This window comes from Nothobranchius furzeri, chromosome 9, assembly GCF_043380555.1.
Source record: "Nothobranchius furzeri strain GRZ-AD chromosome 9, NfurGRZ-RIMD1, whole genome shotgun sequence".
Classification (NCBI taxonomy): Eukaryota; Metazoa; Chordata; class Actinopteri; order Cyprinodontiformes; family Nothobranchiidae; genus Nothobranchius; species Nothobranchius furzeri.
The window spans coordinates 24,520,694-24,537,684 of NC_091749.1; the positions used below are offsets into that span (position 1 = coordinate 24,520,694).

General features: G+C 42.8%; 1 protein-coding gene across 4 annotated transcripts in view; it reads left to right on the top strand.

Moving 5' to 3' along the window:
• ntrk3b (neurotrophic tyrosine kinase, receptor, type 3b) overlaps positions 1–16,991 on the top strand; it is a 368,425-nt gene that overhangs the window by 319,264 nt on the left and 32,170 nt on the right. For all 4 annotated transcript variants that reach the window (XM_070554718.1, XM_070554717.1, XM_070554719.1 and 1 more), the window contains one exon: positions 299–542. In XM_070554718.1, coding sequence (XP_070410819.1) covers positions 299–542 — 244 coding nt within the window. The remainder of the gene's footprint in view (positions 1–298; positions 543–16,991) is intronic.

Below are 16,991 nucleotides of genomic sequence, written 5' to 3' on the forward strand. Positions count from 1 at the left end.
AGCCATTTTTTGTTGCCAGAGGCAGATTGGCTGCAGACGCCATCTTGAATTTGGTCAAATTCAAATAGAGTTTAGTCAAACTTCTTTTTTCAGCTGGGCAATAAAACACACCCTTGTTCATTTGAGTCCTCCATGGGGGGTGGGTGGGGGGGGGGGGGGGGGGCTGTTCTATTCATCATCAAATGCTGTAGTTTTAAACATTAGGACTGTTGTCTCTCAGCACAATCTTTTAGGGAAACATGCTAGATTAGACCAGGTCATTAAACAAATTTGACTGATTTTTTTTATTCTGACCTAGAGCCCACGGCCCTGATGCCATGATCCTGGTCGACGGCCAGCCGCTGCAGTCCAACGGGGAGCTGGGCCTTTCCCAGATGCTGCACATCGCCACTCAGATTGCCTCAGGCATGGTCTACCTGGCCTCCCAGCACTTTGTGCACAGAGATCTGGCAACCCGCAACTGCCTGGTTGGCAATGGCCTTCTGGTCAAGATCGGAGACTTCGGCATGTCCAGGGACATCTACAGCAGCGACTACTACAGAGTGAGCCTCACCTAAAGAACCACCAGGGTTCAAACCTTCATTAATTCTGCCTCAGGCACTCTACACGTAAAGATCAAAAGTGTCACACTCACTGTCCTTCAGCTCCACATGTATTACGCAGAATCTTTACCCTGAAAAATAAATTTACTTCACAGAGCTCTGGGTCTCTAATCAGGCTCTAAATAGGGCCCCTGGGCCTGCCAACTAGACCGATAATTCTAATGTGAGTTAGCTGTTGCTCTCCTGTGTTTCAGTGTTTATATGTTTATGTTTCTATTTTTTTTTCTTCTCTGAGGAGAGTTAACAGCTCTCCCATCAGCAGCGCAGCCTCGGGCCCTCACACCGAGCCTCGTGCTTGCAGCCCAGCACGGAGCGCCTTGGCAGTGTGCTGGGAGATCAGCCTGCTGAGCCCTCAGTCGGATGCTTAGAGGCTTGTTTATATTGCCTCTGAATCTTGTCTCCTCCACTGTTTAACATGATTAGCGAGCATGAATGCCGCAAACCAGGCGGCAAATGCTGGACTAAAGAATTTAGCGTTTCTGCTGAACAAATAAGTGGAGCGACGGCTGCTTTAAATAGCCCGCTTTAGCGAAATGACTTTAGGTGCTCCTGATAATGTTTTCCCAGCGTGACAGCTGGGCTGGTCTGGACGCTGCTTGGGGCTCTGCCAGCACATACGGCGCACGCTCGCCTGCTCTGAGAGCAGCTCTGCGCCCATAAAGCGATTTGCTGGGAAGTATGGGGGAGATGGATGCGTCGGGCGCCCGCTCTGTGGCTCCTCTGTGCGCACCATCTGTGTGATTGTCATAAAGCAGAATATTTGTTTAAGTTGTGGGGGAATTACCGCAGGATTTGGTCTGCCATGCTCAATGCAACTGAAGGTTTTGTGTTAGTTTTGGCGTCTCACAGGCTAAAGTAACGGTGTCAGAAGATGCAAGCTCTCAGCTCCATGAGCTGGATCCTAATTAGAGTTTAGACCAACGTAGGAATGAAAACAAAAACACAGATGTATGTTTGGCTTTTACCTTTGAACACTGAGTGTAAAATCAGTTTCACAGCCCAATTTAATTTAAACCCAAACGATTTCTTGCACTCTGCAACTTAGCTTAATGACATGTCGATTTGCCCACCACACATCTGAAATGTAAAAGTCACGGCTTGTAATGGGTTTAGCATCAGACTCTTTGTGAGGGAGGATAATTGGATGTTCGGACGTCCGCCGCTTCATCCAGGTCATTTTAATGGCAGCCGTGGCTAATGTTACTCTATCAGTCCTGTGTGTTAGCTCTGCCAATTTTTCAGCTGAAAGAAAAAAAAAATAGAATAATTTTCTTAATGGTGGATTCATTTTTCTTTAATTTTCCTTCCAAAGTAATTTTTAACTGCCGTGGTTACTTATCTTGACATTTAAGTATTTTAAAGGTCTTTTCTTTTGCGGATGAAGTTAGCCAAATGGTTTTTCTTCCGGATTTTATTTTCAAAACCAAGCACCATTTTTAGACCGGCACCAGAAAGAAAAACAACAATTTATACATGAACAAGGCTATTCTCATCTTGTTTTTGGCAATATGTTAGTACTGATTTGTATTTTAGGTCCATCTTTTCCTCATATCCAAACTTGAAGGTGTGATTCACTGAAAACCCTTTTTTAATGATTATTTCTGATTATAATCAGTCACGCAGAGTTTTTCATCCAGGCTGAACATGAAAAATAGTCTCCTACACCTATCTTGTGCATTAGCTTCTGATAGAAAATAGAAACTCTAGGATTCGAAAAGCCTGACAGATCTACGTCACTGTCTCTTAACATTCATGGACTCACCTGTCTTGACTCACAACAGGGAAGGCTGTTATTGGTTTAGCATCCAGGAAACAGCAGAGAACCTCCTGACTTGCAGAAGTTAGCCAGTAGCATTAGCAACTCCACCACACAACAGCACTCCTCCAGGCCTGTGTTGATAAAACATCAACGTTGCAGGGCAAACTGAGTCAGTAATAGTCGTGTTTCTGTCATCCACTGGCACCAGGCAGCGAGAACACATCACACCGGTTTTAGCAAATCTCCATTGGCTCCCCATCCATCTCCGGATAGAGTTTAAGATCCTGGTTTTTGTGTTTAAATCCCTCAATAACTTAGCACCTGGCTACTTGTCTGAGCTCATTCACCCTTATGTCCCTACAAGATCCCTCCGATCAGCTGACCAGCACCTCCTACATGTCCCTAGCTCCCACCGTAAATCCCGCGGGGTGCCCGCCTTTTCGGTTTGTGCACCGAAGCGCTGAAACCACTTGCCCCTCCTGATCCGACTCTCTTCCTCCCTTTCCCTTTTTAAATCTCGTTTAAAAACTCACTTTTATTCGTTGGCTTTTAATTCAGTCTACCACTTTCTCCTTTTCTTTTTGAGTTGGATTATTCGATTTTAATGGTTTTAGTTTTTATTTTTGATTGTTTTTATTGTGTGTTTTTGTTCAGCACTTTGGTCGGCTCTCATCCCGTGTTTAAATGTGCTATACAAATAAACTTGGTATGGTATGGTATGGTATGGTATGGTATGGTATGGTATGGTATGGTATCCACTCTGAGAAGGGATGTCCAATGGGATGGGTACCGAATCTGGTACTTTTTAAGGCACCGACCAAATTCCACAGTACCGACCGAGTGCTGATTCACGTCATATGAAACGGTGCCTTGTGTCGGTACCTGTGCCGCACGTTGGCAAGACTGTAATGTCTTCAGTCACTGTGGGCTAGCTGTAAACAAAACAGTATGGCAGATAGGAAGCGTTCTGAAGTTTGGGTCCACTTCACTAAATGGGATGGGTAACTGGGTGATGATGAAACCAGCAACAACGATCTAAGTGATGCATCATCATCTTAATCTGCTCCAGTTGGTAAATAAAATGTTTAAGATAATGTTAGCTTAATATGCTAGCTTACGTTCAGCTAATAGTGCTTTCACTTTCTCCTCGCAATGCCGACATTCCGATTAGAAGAAAGTGAACGCGCTCTAAAGTTTGGCTTCACTCCACTAAATGTGATGGGCTGTTGGGTGATGATGAAACCAGCGACAATGATCCAAGTATGAGACATCTTAATCTACTCCAGTAGCAAAATAAACCGTTAGCTTTATAGTTTAGCTTTTGTTTACATAGCTAGTGGTGCGTTCGCTTTCGCCTCGGAAATTCCTACTTTCCAGTAGGAAACATCAGCATTTTGAAAATGAACGGCAAAAGAAATGAAGATACACCGTAAATTTAGTTCACAGCAGAGATGTTTTCTTCAGTTTAATTAGCAGTTTCTAAAACTACAAGGACCCACCATCACACAGTTTGTCCAGAGGGGAAAGGAGAGGGAAAAGGAGGACATGGAGCTGGGTTTCTGAAACACCACATTATTAAAATACAAGCTGTTGTATGGTATCGAAGTTTGTTACAGTTTCATTTGCAGTTTGTAATACATGGTCTCCTAATTTCAGAGGACTTAGAAGAGGATTAGGAGTACGTGGAGCGGGGTTTGTTTTTGTGTCATTTAGAAACAGTTAAAGTGGTTAAAGTTTTCACAGTGAAGAATTTTGTACAATACAACATTACGATGATAAAATACAACCAGTTGTATGTTATTTATCATGGTATTTATCAAATATGGTTATATATCGGGAAAATTATATAAATATCAAATTTAAAAAAGTGATTAACATAATTAATTAAATGGACTTTACGGAGTTTTGAATTTTTATGCTCACGATTGCCCCCTCAGTCCAAAAGCGTAACGGCAGCTTCAATAGGAGGCTCGTGCACGAGGCGCGCATGCTGTACGTGCACACTCCTTAACGAAAATAACAGCTGAGACAGTCCCTTGTGTGTGTGTGTGTGTGTGTGTGTGTGTGTGTGGCCCGGAGGACAGAGGACAGGAGAACACGCAGCTAATTAATTAAATATTTTGGTTCTCTATCTTTCTCTTCAGCACAGCCGACAAAGGTTTATGATGGGTCAATCCTCCTGCATGCTCAGATCATTCCCTTCCCTTGCTTGAAAAATTGTTCCAAAATGAAAGCTGAACCCACATCTTTTTTATCTGTGAATTCAATACCTTTCGGCGAGTCTCAAATAAAAAATTGGGGCATCTTACTGTAAAAAAATGCATACCATTAATGTAAAAAAGAAACTCTAAAACAACTATGTTCACATCCAGAATCGAACCTGGGTCTTCTGCACGGAAGCCCGAAGTCTCACTAGGCGAGCTAAACCACCAGTGACATCTGATGCATCTGAAACATTTATATCCTTGATGACAGCTAAAACAACATTCAAAGAAGGGTTCGGAGGGCTGAAGCATGAAGCAGCCTGCTCGACCCGTGCAGCTCTCTTTTTCTGTGATTTTACAGAAAAATAGTCAATCGCAGTAGAAATGCCAGGGCTCATTCTACAGGACCAGGGCATTGCAGGATAATGTATGAAGAAGAAATGTATTATTTCTATACATGTTTTGGCTGTCAAACTGCCATAATGCCCCTTTAAACACTCAAAAGTATCAAAAATTGGTTCCATTAAGTACCGCATCAATTCAAATGTCATAAGTACCGATCCCTACTTATAAGGCATTACAATTCCTACTAGAGGCCACTGCAAATGTATTGATTAAATAAGTTAACTACATCTTAAACATCTCTAGCTTAGTTTTAAATTGTTACCAGGTTTAGTCCAGAGGTAGGGAGGTCATCAAAAGACCGGGGCTTTGATTAGCTGCCCTTGTGTCTAATGGGGTGTCTACGGGACACTTGTCTCAGAGACACAGCACTTTTTAAATGATAATCTGTAAGACTGGCAGAGTTTGCATCCATTTTTGTGATTGCTGATATTGATTAGCTCTGGCAGTCATCATTTCAGAGGATCCCCTTCAAAAGATAATCAGTTTCAGAAGTACATTCATTGATTACTTTTTGATAGTTTCATTAAGTTCTGTCCAGTGGTTCATGAGATATCATGCGCACGCACACACACACACACACACACACACACACACACACACACACACACACACACACACACACACACACACACACACACACACACACACACACACACAAACACACACTGTTCTCAGCTAACAGCCATGACACAAAGTGGAGCATTCTGATTCAGAATAACACAAATAAGCTTAAAGATCTGATCGTTTGGTTTGGTCTGATTCTGTTCCCGAGACAAATATTTGATTTAAAAGATAAAAAGAAACCAAAACAAAAATGTATCATCAGTTACTCGTTTCTGTTCTACCAAACCCAAATGTGACACTGGTTTCTCTTACACCCTAGATGAGGTCAAATAGGTGCTAACTAATTTTGAGGCCACTACTCCAGTGGAGATGCTGGTGAGCACCAGTGACTTCAGTTGTGGTGGGTTGGTTAGTGGGGCCTCCGTGGACGGGTAAAGAGAAAAAGTGATTGTGCTTTCTTGTTTTGGCTGCAGAGTTGTTTTTTCTAATTGTGTCAGTCACAAGTGATTTAGCAGGCAGAGAGCACTCAGATGGAAAACTGGTCTGGTTGGCAGTTCTCGTCTCAACAATTACAGGCCTAATATACTGTATATGAGAGCAGTGGGCAAACAGAGAGGGTTTAAACTTATATAAAACCTAACAGAGCACCAAGGAGTGCCGTAGCACCCGCTCCGAATCGTAGAGTCAGGTCGGTGTTTCAGGTTGTTGCATGGACTGGTTCCTTTAGTCCTCAATTTGGATTTATTCAGAAGTGGGAAGCCTGCGAGGGATCCTGCCCTTGACACTTGAGAGTCCTGCTGGTAGTTCAAGCTGTCTGTGCAGAGGGGGTGGTCCTCAGGGGGGTAGGTTGTGCTCTTCATATGCTCCTTGCTGGCAGATGAAAAGAAACAGCAGGATGCTTCGTAGGTAGCTGGACTATGTTCAGACCGACCGAGGTGTGAGCAGTAAATCCTGCCTAACCCTAACCTGGAAATTCAAAATAAGGGTCAAAAGCCAAAATAACAAACAAAAAATGTTTGTGTCATGTTCTGATTCATCGGTCCGTTGGCTTCTGTTTGTCTAAACTGGAGTCAGCTTTCTCTACATCTTGAGGCTTACTGGAGGTTTTTTCTCACAAGTAGTTGGAGTCTCAGTCAGAGGGTTACATTAGTTAGCTTAGTGTGACATCACAGACCTGTGGACCGTTAAGAAATTATATTTTAAAATAAACATGTGAGATTCTGTGGAGGATCACAGAGTAGGGAGACATGTTTGTTTTCTCTGAAGTCACGTTTGATCTCGAGAGGTTTTATGAGATTTTCCATCTGGGAATGTTCATTTGTAATGTGTACCGGTAGTTGTTGTTGTTGTGTGGCTGCACACCACACACTGTAGGACCCATACTGTTTTCTATTAACATTCGTGATTTTTTTTTTTAGCCGTGTGTGGTCTTTTGTGTTTTTACGTCATTCGTTGATTTTAAAGTCCTGCGGCGTGAACCGGGCCTGAGCTTGAAAAGTCTGTCTACACAAAAACACCTACATCTTAGCTGCTACTATTGACAGAGTTTTAAATTTGTTTGTCAGTTTACATGCTACTTGTGGTTGTGATTTCTTATAAAGGCCTACAGTCCTTCTTCCCTCCTACGATGTTTAAGAATCCTCTCGGCTCACTTGAAACATCTAGATCAGTCCCCTCTTCGTCTTCATCCGTTTGTACAAACTGACACGTGACCATATGGCTTCAGGTTCAACTGAGTTAATTTAAAGATTGTGTTGCTGGATTTAAAGGCTTTAATTGCTTGTGGCCCCCATCCTGGACCCTGAACTCCAACAACGGGATGATTTCACACATTAAAAAACTAAAGACGAGTCGGACCTTTGCGGTCATAGATCCCAAACTTTGGAACAGTTTGTTCCTCATTTATAAGCCTTTTCGAGACATTGGCTTTAATTTTACTGCCTCCAGATTTAATTCTGCCATTTGCTGTTGTTTTACAGCTGACATAAGAATACAGAAAGGGGAGATCAGCACCTGGTGTCTAATAGGCCTTTTCCAGCAGCACTTCTCAGCGTGACTCGGAAGGGTTCGGTCCGGGAGTAATTTGGGGGTGGGACAAGAAGGACACCCCCCCCCCCCCCCCCCATTTTTTCCCAAGTCAATTTTTGTCCCCTGCACCTTTTACCACCCACAAACAATATTACGCTTCATTAAATAGACTGGTTGAGCACTAGGACCAAGAGTTTAGCTAGACTCTAGAGTAAATGAGCTCTATTGGTCATATTCAAAAAATAAGTGTAAAATGGTGGCAATGAGTAGGAATTAAAATGGCTAAAAAGGCGAAAAGCAAAGTTGAATTGAAAAAGAAAGTTTTTTTTTCACTGCCACCTGTGTACTTCACATTTCTGCATTCCTGACATTGCATAAAAGAGCCTCTAGGCGGTAGTTTTAGACATACCTTTGTATACTTACTGGAAAGACACCCCCCGTCATGCCAGTTGTGTCCCCCCGACTTCTAAGGTCAAAACTACATCCATGGGTCTGGCACGGTTTGGTATTTTTGTCATACTTTTTAGTCCCTGCTACACTGAGGAGTCGAACCGGCATCACGACTGTCAGCTGCCGAATGGCAAGGGGGCGGAGTCGCCGCTACTCCAGAGCATGCTGCCATGCCTGCAGCCATTTCCTGTTTCAGAGTCTGACAGAAAGCCATAAAATTGACCAGAATGCTCATACCATGTTTTGGTCCTGAGCTGTGTTTGTGTGCAGCATCCAGATCACCTCACACGTTTACTCATCACCTGCTGCTGTTTCCGTCTGGTGGAAACGGCCTATTATTGACACCAACTAATGAAGACTAAGCCTTGATTGGGACCCTGATCTAACATTTGAGATCATATCAGGACATCTTTATTGAAAATATTAGTAAATAATCTGTATGTAAAATTAATAATTATCAGCAAAATAATCAGTGAAACCAAATTTTAGGTGCAGATTCAAACTTTTGAGATTTTGTGTCGTTTTCTAAGTAAAGCTGCTGTTTGTGAAAGCATCACCGCTCACTAGCAGGATGCGTATTATTGACAGAGCTGGAAGAAAAGAACTAAACTGAACTCTATTGGACACTTTCCCTGAGTTAAGTGATTATAAATCGCAGCATTCTGCCAAGAGCACAATCCACCCGTCGCTCGCTGGCCGTATGCACGCTCGTCGCCCTCTGGGACTGCTGACACACTTTGCAGCAGGAGAGAGCAATTTCAAGATAGAAAGGAATATTGTCCTAAATCACATCCATCTGTCACTTCCTTCTGCTCCACCTGCAGTTAGCTGTTTAAAAAGAGACAACTGCAGATCCCACGCAGGCTGACGGATGCCAGCGTCACACTATAGATTCAGAAAGTTTCCTAAGCTCTGAATTATGCATGTTTGGGTCAGCATAAAAGCACTGAAGGTGTTTTGTTTAATTTTTTAGAGGAACTAAAGCCTGAATTCACCTCGTGTGACAACCTGAAGGCCTCAGGTGCCGTTATGGCTGGATTATTTTCCTTTGCTGTAATGACAGGTTGTCATTTTACACATCCCCTTTAATTCAGAGCCAGGTTACTCGTACAAAGTGCAATGCAGTAACCGCGACAGCTAATTTTCTTCTGTCGTTTTCACTAAAATACGCATTTACATTTCTGCAGTCTTCTTTGGTTTGTTGCAGAATGAGGAGTCAGAGACAGCTGCTCCCTGATTTGTTACAATAATGAATTTCATTTTTGTCATTTAGGTCAAATTTCCAATCCAAGCAGCCTGACACAAAGTCCAGGTGCCGGCGCCGGGTAGTGTGATTTTAAGGAGTCGTGATCGTTTCACATATTTCACTAGGATCAAAGTAAAATGAAAGTAGGTTCAAAACTGAAACCCTTTCTGGCAGCAGATGGGACGAAAAATCTACCGGGAGATCCGGTGTTTGAATTTCAGCTTGTTTTCATACGTCTGAGCGCAGACCGAGAGACTTTTCCTATCTGCAAAAAAATGGTAAAATGGGGTTATTCAAAAAGAAAATCTAAAAGTTCTCCATCTCAGCTGATGCACATTCTGATGTGAGTGAAACGCAGCAAACAAACAACGACTCAGTGTGAAGCTCCTGTTTTTCCGTGTGCCTCCTCCAGGAAGCTCGGCTTACCTGCTCCCCTTTGAAGGAAAACGGTCCCCAGGTTTCTCTTGTCTCACGGATCAAACAGACGCTCCTGTACTGCATTATTTATCAAGCACCAGAGCCTCACAACTGTACACATCTGGCTGATAATGAATACACGGAGCTCTAAACGGCTTTACGTGAGTCTTGATAAACTTAAGAAAGGCCCTTAAGAGTGTTGGACTCTGGAGAGTTTAATGATATGTTCATCCTCTGATGAACCTGACTTAACTAAGGCCTAGTCCACATGTAGCCGGGTTTTGTTAAAAACGAATATCCGCCCCTCCAAAAACTTGCATCCACACCACCTCGTTTAAAAAAAAAAAACTCTGTCCACACGTACCCGGATAAATACGTTGTTAAGGACATGCCAGACCTGTAGGCGGCAGTACTTCCCCCGTTCTTAACCTCGTCCTTCGTCTGTGGTCTTCCACAAGGAGCAGTAATTCCGCTTGCAAAAACAAACAAGCAAAAAGCGCTTGGACAATTGATAAAGCGAGCGCAGCTCTGAGGGCATCCATGCTGTCTGCTAGTGTAAACACAGGTCGCACACGTGATGTCAGCATTTTTTTGTCGTGGAAAGTGACGTTGCGGACCTTAAAACTCCGGTTTTGTCCGTCCACACGCAGACACCCAAAACGGAGAAAACGCAGATCTTCACTTTGGCCGGAGTTTTAAAAAAGATCAGTTTTCGTGTGAAAAAACTCTGTTTTCGTGTGGATGACAGGCCAAAACGTAGAAAAATATCTACGTTTTGGCAGATCCCCGGCTACGTGTGGACAGGGCCTGAGACAGATGGTTTTGGAGTGGAGGAGAAGCAATAGTTGACCTGATGCAGGGTCATGTCAGTGTTTAGTCAACAGGTCCATGGACCCTCTGGTTATACTTCTGCTTCGGTTACATTTCATTTTGCAGATAAAAAAATAAAACTAAAAACACCAAACACTTCAAATGTGTCATTCTGTCTATGATCTAGTCCACTCATGGCTAGCCCGTGTCTGATTAGTTCTTGGCCAGTCTCATGTTTGATGGGACTAAAAGGAAAAAAAGGAAATAAAATGTTTAAAACTGAGTGAAATTGAAGAGTTTGAGTCAATAAAACTCTACAATATCTGCACAAATAATCATTAATGGGATATTTGCTCTGTTTCATTCAGATTTAATCTCTGCAGAGGATAAAGATCTGTGAATTACTGTAATTTTCTTTTTCAGCACAATTCTTTTTTGTTTTTTAACACATCACAGCTGTTAGATGAAGTAATGCATCGTCTGAATATTTTCATCAGCTTCTAGGTGAGCAGCAACGCAGAGGAGCTCATTGTTTTATTAACCTGATGAGCTAGATGCAGACGGTGTCCTAATGGACAACAACAAGAGCCGTTTGTGAGCACGATGCTTTGGAGAAAGTTTCATGGCCCACCAGCTTGCTCCATCCAGAGCAGATACCACTTGATCTCCACTTGGCAGCAGCGCAGCAGGGAGAAACCTAACGGACATCATAGCCTCTTAGAGAGAACCTGCGTTTGCTGCTGCTAGAGCCAGAAGAGCCGAGATAGCAGAGCGGGCAGTGTGTCTAGATGGTTATCGGGGCCCTTTAAGATGTCAGGGGCCTCCCAAGGCACCCTGCAGGCCACAGAACGCCCGTCGAAGAGCACGGCTGGGCTGGTAATCTATCCCCCTGCCATGCTGCTGTGCTCTCCACACGTTAATCCAATCACTCCCTTGCCACGGTGGGACAGGCAGAGCACTAATCCAGTTTACACAGCAACAGCAAAAAGCCCCAGACTCATTCCTCACTCCCCGCAGAGCTCTGCCAGCCTCTCTGTGTGACATTGAGTGAGAAAGATGAGGATAATTACCAGGGCAATTATTTAATTTTTATTATGTGTTCAGCTTCTTTTTTCCTCTTTCCTTTACCTTCATGTCGCGAGCTCATTGCAATGAAAACCCAAGGTGATGACGTGCGGTTGTTTGGGAAGTGGTGAGAAATCCGGTTTTTACTGCTCCTCACAGCACTGCAGCGGTGCTCGCATCATTAGCATGCATCTGATGAGGCTGAGCGGTGCATCCAGTGGGCAGGGTGGGCCTCGGATAAGTCATTTAGGGCTAACGGGAACTTAATTAATTTTATTTAATCTTTACAAAGCTACACGCGGGGACAGGCTGGTATACAGCGCCTCGCCAACTCCTTCAACCCACCTAGCTGAGGCGAGGAGGGGTGAGTGGTTTCCCTATCAGTATTGGCTTAATGTTGTGTACAATGCTAAAACATGTCATGTGTAATGAGACCAGGTGGAGGCTAAGTCAATGCTCATTTAGCCATTAGCTTGAAATGAAACCGTGGCAAATGAGTTTACGGGTGCATGTGTGGGAGAAGCCCTCACACCTGCACCGATACAAGACTCACAGCCTTTGTAGGTTGGACATTTAGCAAGAGGACACCTTATCCCAAGCACCTCTCAGATTTATGTTTATCTTAATTACTGTTTTATCTCTCCTGCCAGTGAGAAAAACAGCAGCTTTGATCGTCCTCCGGGGCGGAAGGGGATCAGACTTGTTTAGGTTGTGCGCTGGCAGAGCCAGGTTTCAGACATTAGGAGGTAAAGGATGTTGCTCTACAATGCCTCAGATGCCCTTGGGCAAGTCATACAGTGGCAGAGTTGTGACAGGAGGATTTAGGGAAAATGACACAATGGTGTTTTCTCCTCGCTTCACAACCCTACTCTGAGAAGCAACAGAGCAGAGCACGTAACCCCAGTGAGATTAGTGGCAGCACTCGGAGACCTGGAGGTGGAGACGAATGGGAAGCTTGATGGAGGTGAAACATTTAGAATGGAATTCAGCGTTCTCCCCAGTGGAAAAATACAACTCAAATGTTACAGCTAGAGCAATTCAAATCCTTGGTTTGTTTATTTAATTGAATTAATTTATTTAAAAGATTTGACCTAGCCTGCCCAGCCATTCTAATATGTGAATATATAGTCTGGCCGCGCCCCATAGACATCGTTCCCAGTGTCACTGCATGCTAACGAACAGTGTGACGTTCTCACTGTGATGGATGTCAGACAATGCTACAGTCCACCATACACCGTAAAAGTAGATGCAAGCACATCCCTTTTCTAAATAAAGAACCTATTCAATTCAAGTTTATTTATATAGCGCCAAATCACGGCAAGAGTCGTCTCAAGGCACTTCACATAATAAAAATTCCAATTCAGGTCAGTTCATTAAGCCAATCAGAAATAATGTTTCCTGTATAAGGAACCCAGCAAATTGCATCAAGTCACTGACAAGTGTCAGTGACTATACAGCAATCCTCATACCAAGCAAGCATGCAGCGACAGTGGAGAGGAAAACTCCCTTTTAACTGGAAGAAACCTCCAGAGGATCCTGGCTCAGTATAAGCAGCCAGCCTCCACGACTCACACCTAAAGGTGTGGAACACTGAAAAAACATAATTTCTGATTAGAATTGGTCACTCTGAGTTTTCATGCAGGATAAACATGAAAACAGTCTCCTACAGCTATCTCCTGCATTATCACCACCAGCATGTGCATATGTGTGTGAATGGGTGACTGATCGTGTTGTGAAGCGCCTTGAGTGATTGTAGAAGCCCAACAGGGCGCTATGCAAAACAGGCCATTTACCATCAATATTGCAGAGCAAATAGAATCAGAGTTGTGTTGCTGTTAGCCAATAGGGCTTGTGATTGTGACATCATCACTGATGCAGCCGACCCCGTTGGTGGCCTACAAGTCCTTACTTGTTGCTTGTTACCAGTGTTGGGAACGTTACTTTTAAAAAGTAATTACTTTGTCAGAAAAGTAACTCAGTTACTTACCGAGTTACGAGATTATAAAAGTAACTAATTACCAAGAAATGTAACTACTTTGTTACTTTTTTTTTTACTAAAGAATGCAAGAAAAATGGGTTCTCCTCTTATTTAAACTTACTTAATTTACCATAAATTATTACAATAGTGAAACATAAATGACTAATGACTGGAACATAATAAAATGTATGTCAAAATGTTTTTTTATAACCTGAATAATTTAAATAAATAAGCACTTAACAGGAGGAACTACTAACAGGAGCATTACACTAATCTAGACTATTAAAAGGTCACTGTGTGATATTTAACAAGACCCCAATCAGCTAAAATTTAAAATTGCAAATAGAAACACCTGTAGAGGTTCCCGAGCCTTTAAATGGTCTCTCAGTCTATTTAAATTACAGAAATAAATGTAATTTTGCACAGTATTTTAATTTTTCCGGCATCACATGTGTGTGTTTTTAGCAGCATTTCTGTTGCTGGTAATCTAGTAACGGTTAAATAAATAAATAAAATCCTTTAAAATGACACTAGAAGAGGCACAAATCTGATGGAGGACTTACATTTACTAACTTGGGTCAGACCCAACCACAGAAGAGCTGAAGCTGGGTGGTAAACACACACAGGTAGTTCTAATAACACCTGAGCTCCATGGCGTCTGAGACTGATGCATCAGTGTTACAGCGGGACTAAAGACATGATCAGAAACAGGTTACAGCTGGATGATCTAGGAAGGTAGAAGATCAGGACGTCTGAGCGGTGAACAGGTGAGCGGACCTGCAGGGCGTCCCGAAGGGCACGGCTGCAGATCCACACCTGCAGCCGTAGACCACTCATCACATCTTACTCGTTCTTCACGGCCGTGATGCTCTTGGATGAAAACATCTGCCTCTTTAGCTCCTGATCAGCTGATGACAGCTTCAACACACCGCGTTGCTTAATACACGCATTTCCTTATCAGTAACAGAAACGACGTTTTGATAAAAGAAGACGGTAATTAGTTTGTTCGTTACTGAAGGAAACATTTTTTTTAGTAACGCGGTTATTTTAAACGGCGTTATTCCCATCACTGCTCTGTTGTGTCTACAGCATGCTTAGACAGCGAGAACCTGAGGGTCTCCGCCCACCCAGCCAATCGTCATCGTGTTTGTAAGTGTGTTACTGACTCCTCTCTCTCCCTGAAGTGTGGCGGTCAGAAAGCCTCACGCTGTTGCTCAACGTTCGACAAGCACATAGTAACGCACAACCTTCAATCCCCAGTAACGGTAACGGCAACAGTGCAAAAGTAATTAATTAGATTATTCCATTACCCAAAAAAAGAACGCCGTTAGTAACGCCGTTATTTTGAACAGCGTTATTCCCATCACTGCTTGTTACTACTGTAAACAGTGAGCTCAGTCTCGTATTTGCGGCTTAAATTAATCTATTACTCATTTTATCGGTTATATTACACAACTATGGTAAACCGTTGCTGTGTTGTGGAGTGGCAGGGAAACAAAGATGGAAAACAAGCTAACTTTTCACCCTTTTCCTGCTTGGAGACAGCCATGAGACCAAGTATCTAACATAACAAAGTCTTGTCGGCTTGCTTGGATCGCAGCTGTAAGGTGATCAAACATCTCCATCTGGAGTATTTTCCTTCTGGTAAGTTACAGATGGTGTACGCTTTTACATGTTTCTTTTCCTTTAACACACACACGCACACGCGCGCGCACACACACAGGCTACACACTAATGTGTCATGTGTAAACTCATGTGGTTGCAGTGACACAGCACTACTTCTCCTGCTACACTTCATCTATGGGATGACAATTTTGGTTGTTTTGCTAGAAAAAACAGCAAATGAAACGTTTACCTCATCCGGACATTTACATCCGCTCCCAGCACGAACAAGAAAGCCCAAAATGTCCGTTACGCAGAGCTGCAACAGCAACAAATTGTCGTCGATGCTCCAGTCTTAGGTCTTTTACATGGATCCAAACCGTTTATAATGCTGATTTTGCCCACATACCGATCCCTGACTCCTTTATTTAACATATCACGGTATATTCCGCATCCTTAACATGTTATTTAACACTTTCTTTCACCCAAATATGCTTCTTCTCTGCAAAGTACTGTTTGTTTTTGCGGTTTGTTTACTCTTGTAAGGCCATCAACATGTCTGCACACATCCCAGAATGCTACATGTAATCACGTGTGATTCAAAGCCCTGTCAGAGGTGAGTTGTCCTAATTTCAGAAAATATAACTTCAAATCCTGTCGTTTGAAACTACTTTCTGCTTTGGCTGACTTCTCTGTGGTGAAACAGGCACACCGGCGCTTTTTTACCTTGAGTTTGACTTACAAGGCATCCATTCCTACTAGAAACCACTGCAAATGGATTAGAAATATAGGAAAAGCACATCTGAATTACTGAAATAAATTAACTTTTGCACCATATTCTAATCATTCTTATTTTTCAACCTTAGATTATTACTTGTGTCACTACCTTTTACATACATTCCACCTCTAGTCAAAAGCTGTTTTTGTCCACGTTTGGATGCTGTTTGGCCGATACGTTGAGTTGGACCCTTCGTTAACACCACTGCCTCTTGGATAACTCCACATCTGACAGCGTTTCTACCAGCTCATCTTTCTTGGATGTAGGACCTTTCCCTCTGGCAAATTAAATGAAACAAATATACGCGCACCCATTGATCTGCTCTGCACGCTGATGATCCGCTCTTCCACATAAACACTGCCGCTTTGTTTAGTCTCTCTTTAGCTTGACCTGTTGCCCTTTCCAGCTGTTTAATGCTGTCACAGTCCTTACCCGGCTTTGGAAAATAGATTAAAAAAAAGTACCCTCTGACATCAGATCTGGGGATCTAGAATCCGGTTAGCACCACCCCCAACACCGGTGCTTAGTTCCTTCCTGTTTGAACATATTTAGGGGACAAAACCGTAACTTAGAGACGAGCTGAGCGACTCAAACCTATAGACACTACATCCCACAATGCATTGCAACATTATATCACAATCTATTCTTAGCTACTGTAGAATACTCTATAGAGAGAATTTATCAACAATTCAATGGTGACTATTTACAGCAAATAAATGTCATGTTCTCCTTTAAAAATGACCCTTTCCTCTGTACCAAACAGTTTTACCTCTTGACACCCTCCTGGATAAGGCAGTTTAACCACAGAATATATATATATATATATATATATATATATATATATATATATATATATATATATATTTGTTTATATTTTTTCATTTATTTTATTTTTTCGCTTTTTGGCGTGGGTGGTTCTCTGGTATATCGGATATTTACGGAGATTTCGGGGGTGATTGGATTCCTTGCTGAACTCAGTGATGGAGTTTACCGTGCTGTGAACACAGACGCAGACAAATGTTGAGATGAATTGCAAGCTTGAGACTTCGGCTGCGATTCCAGCTTTGACACAAAAGGTGGATG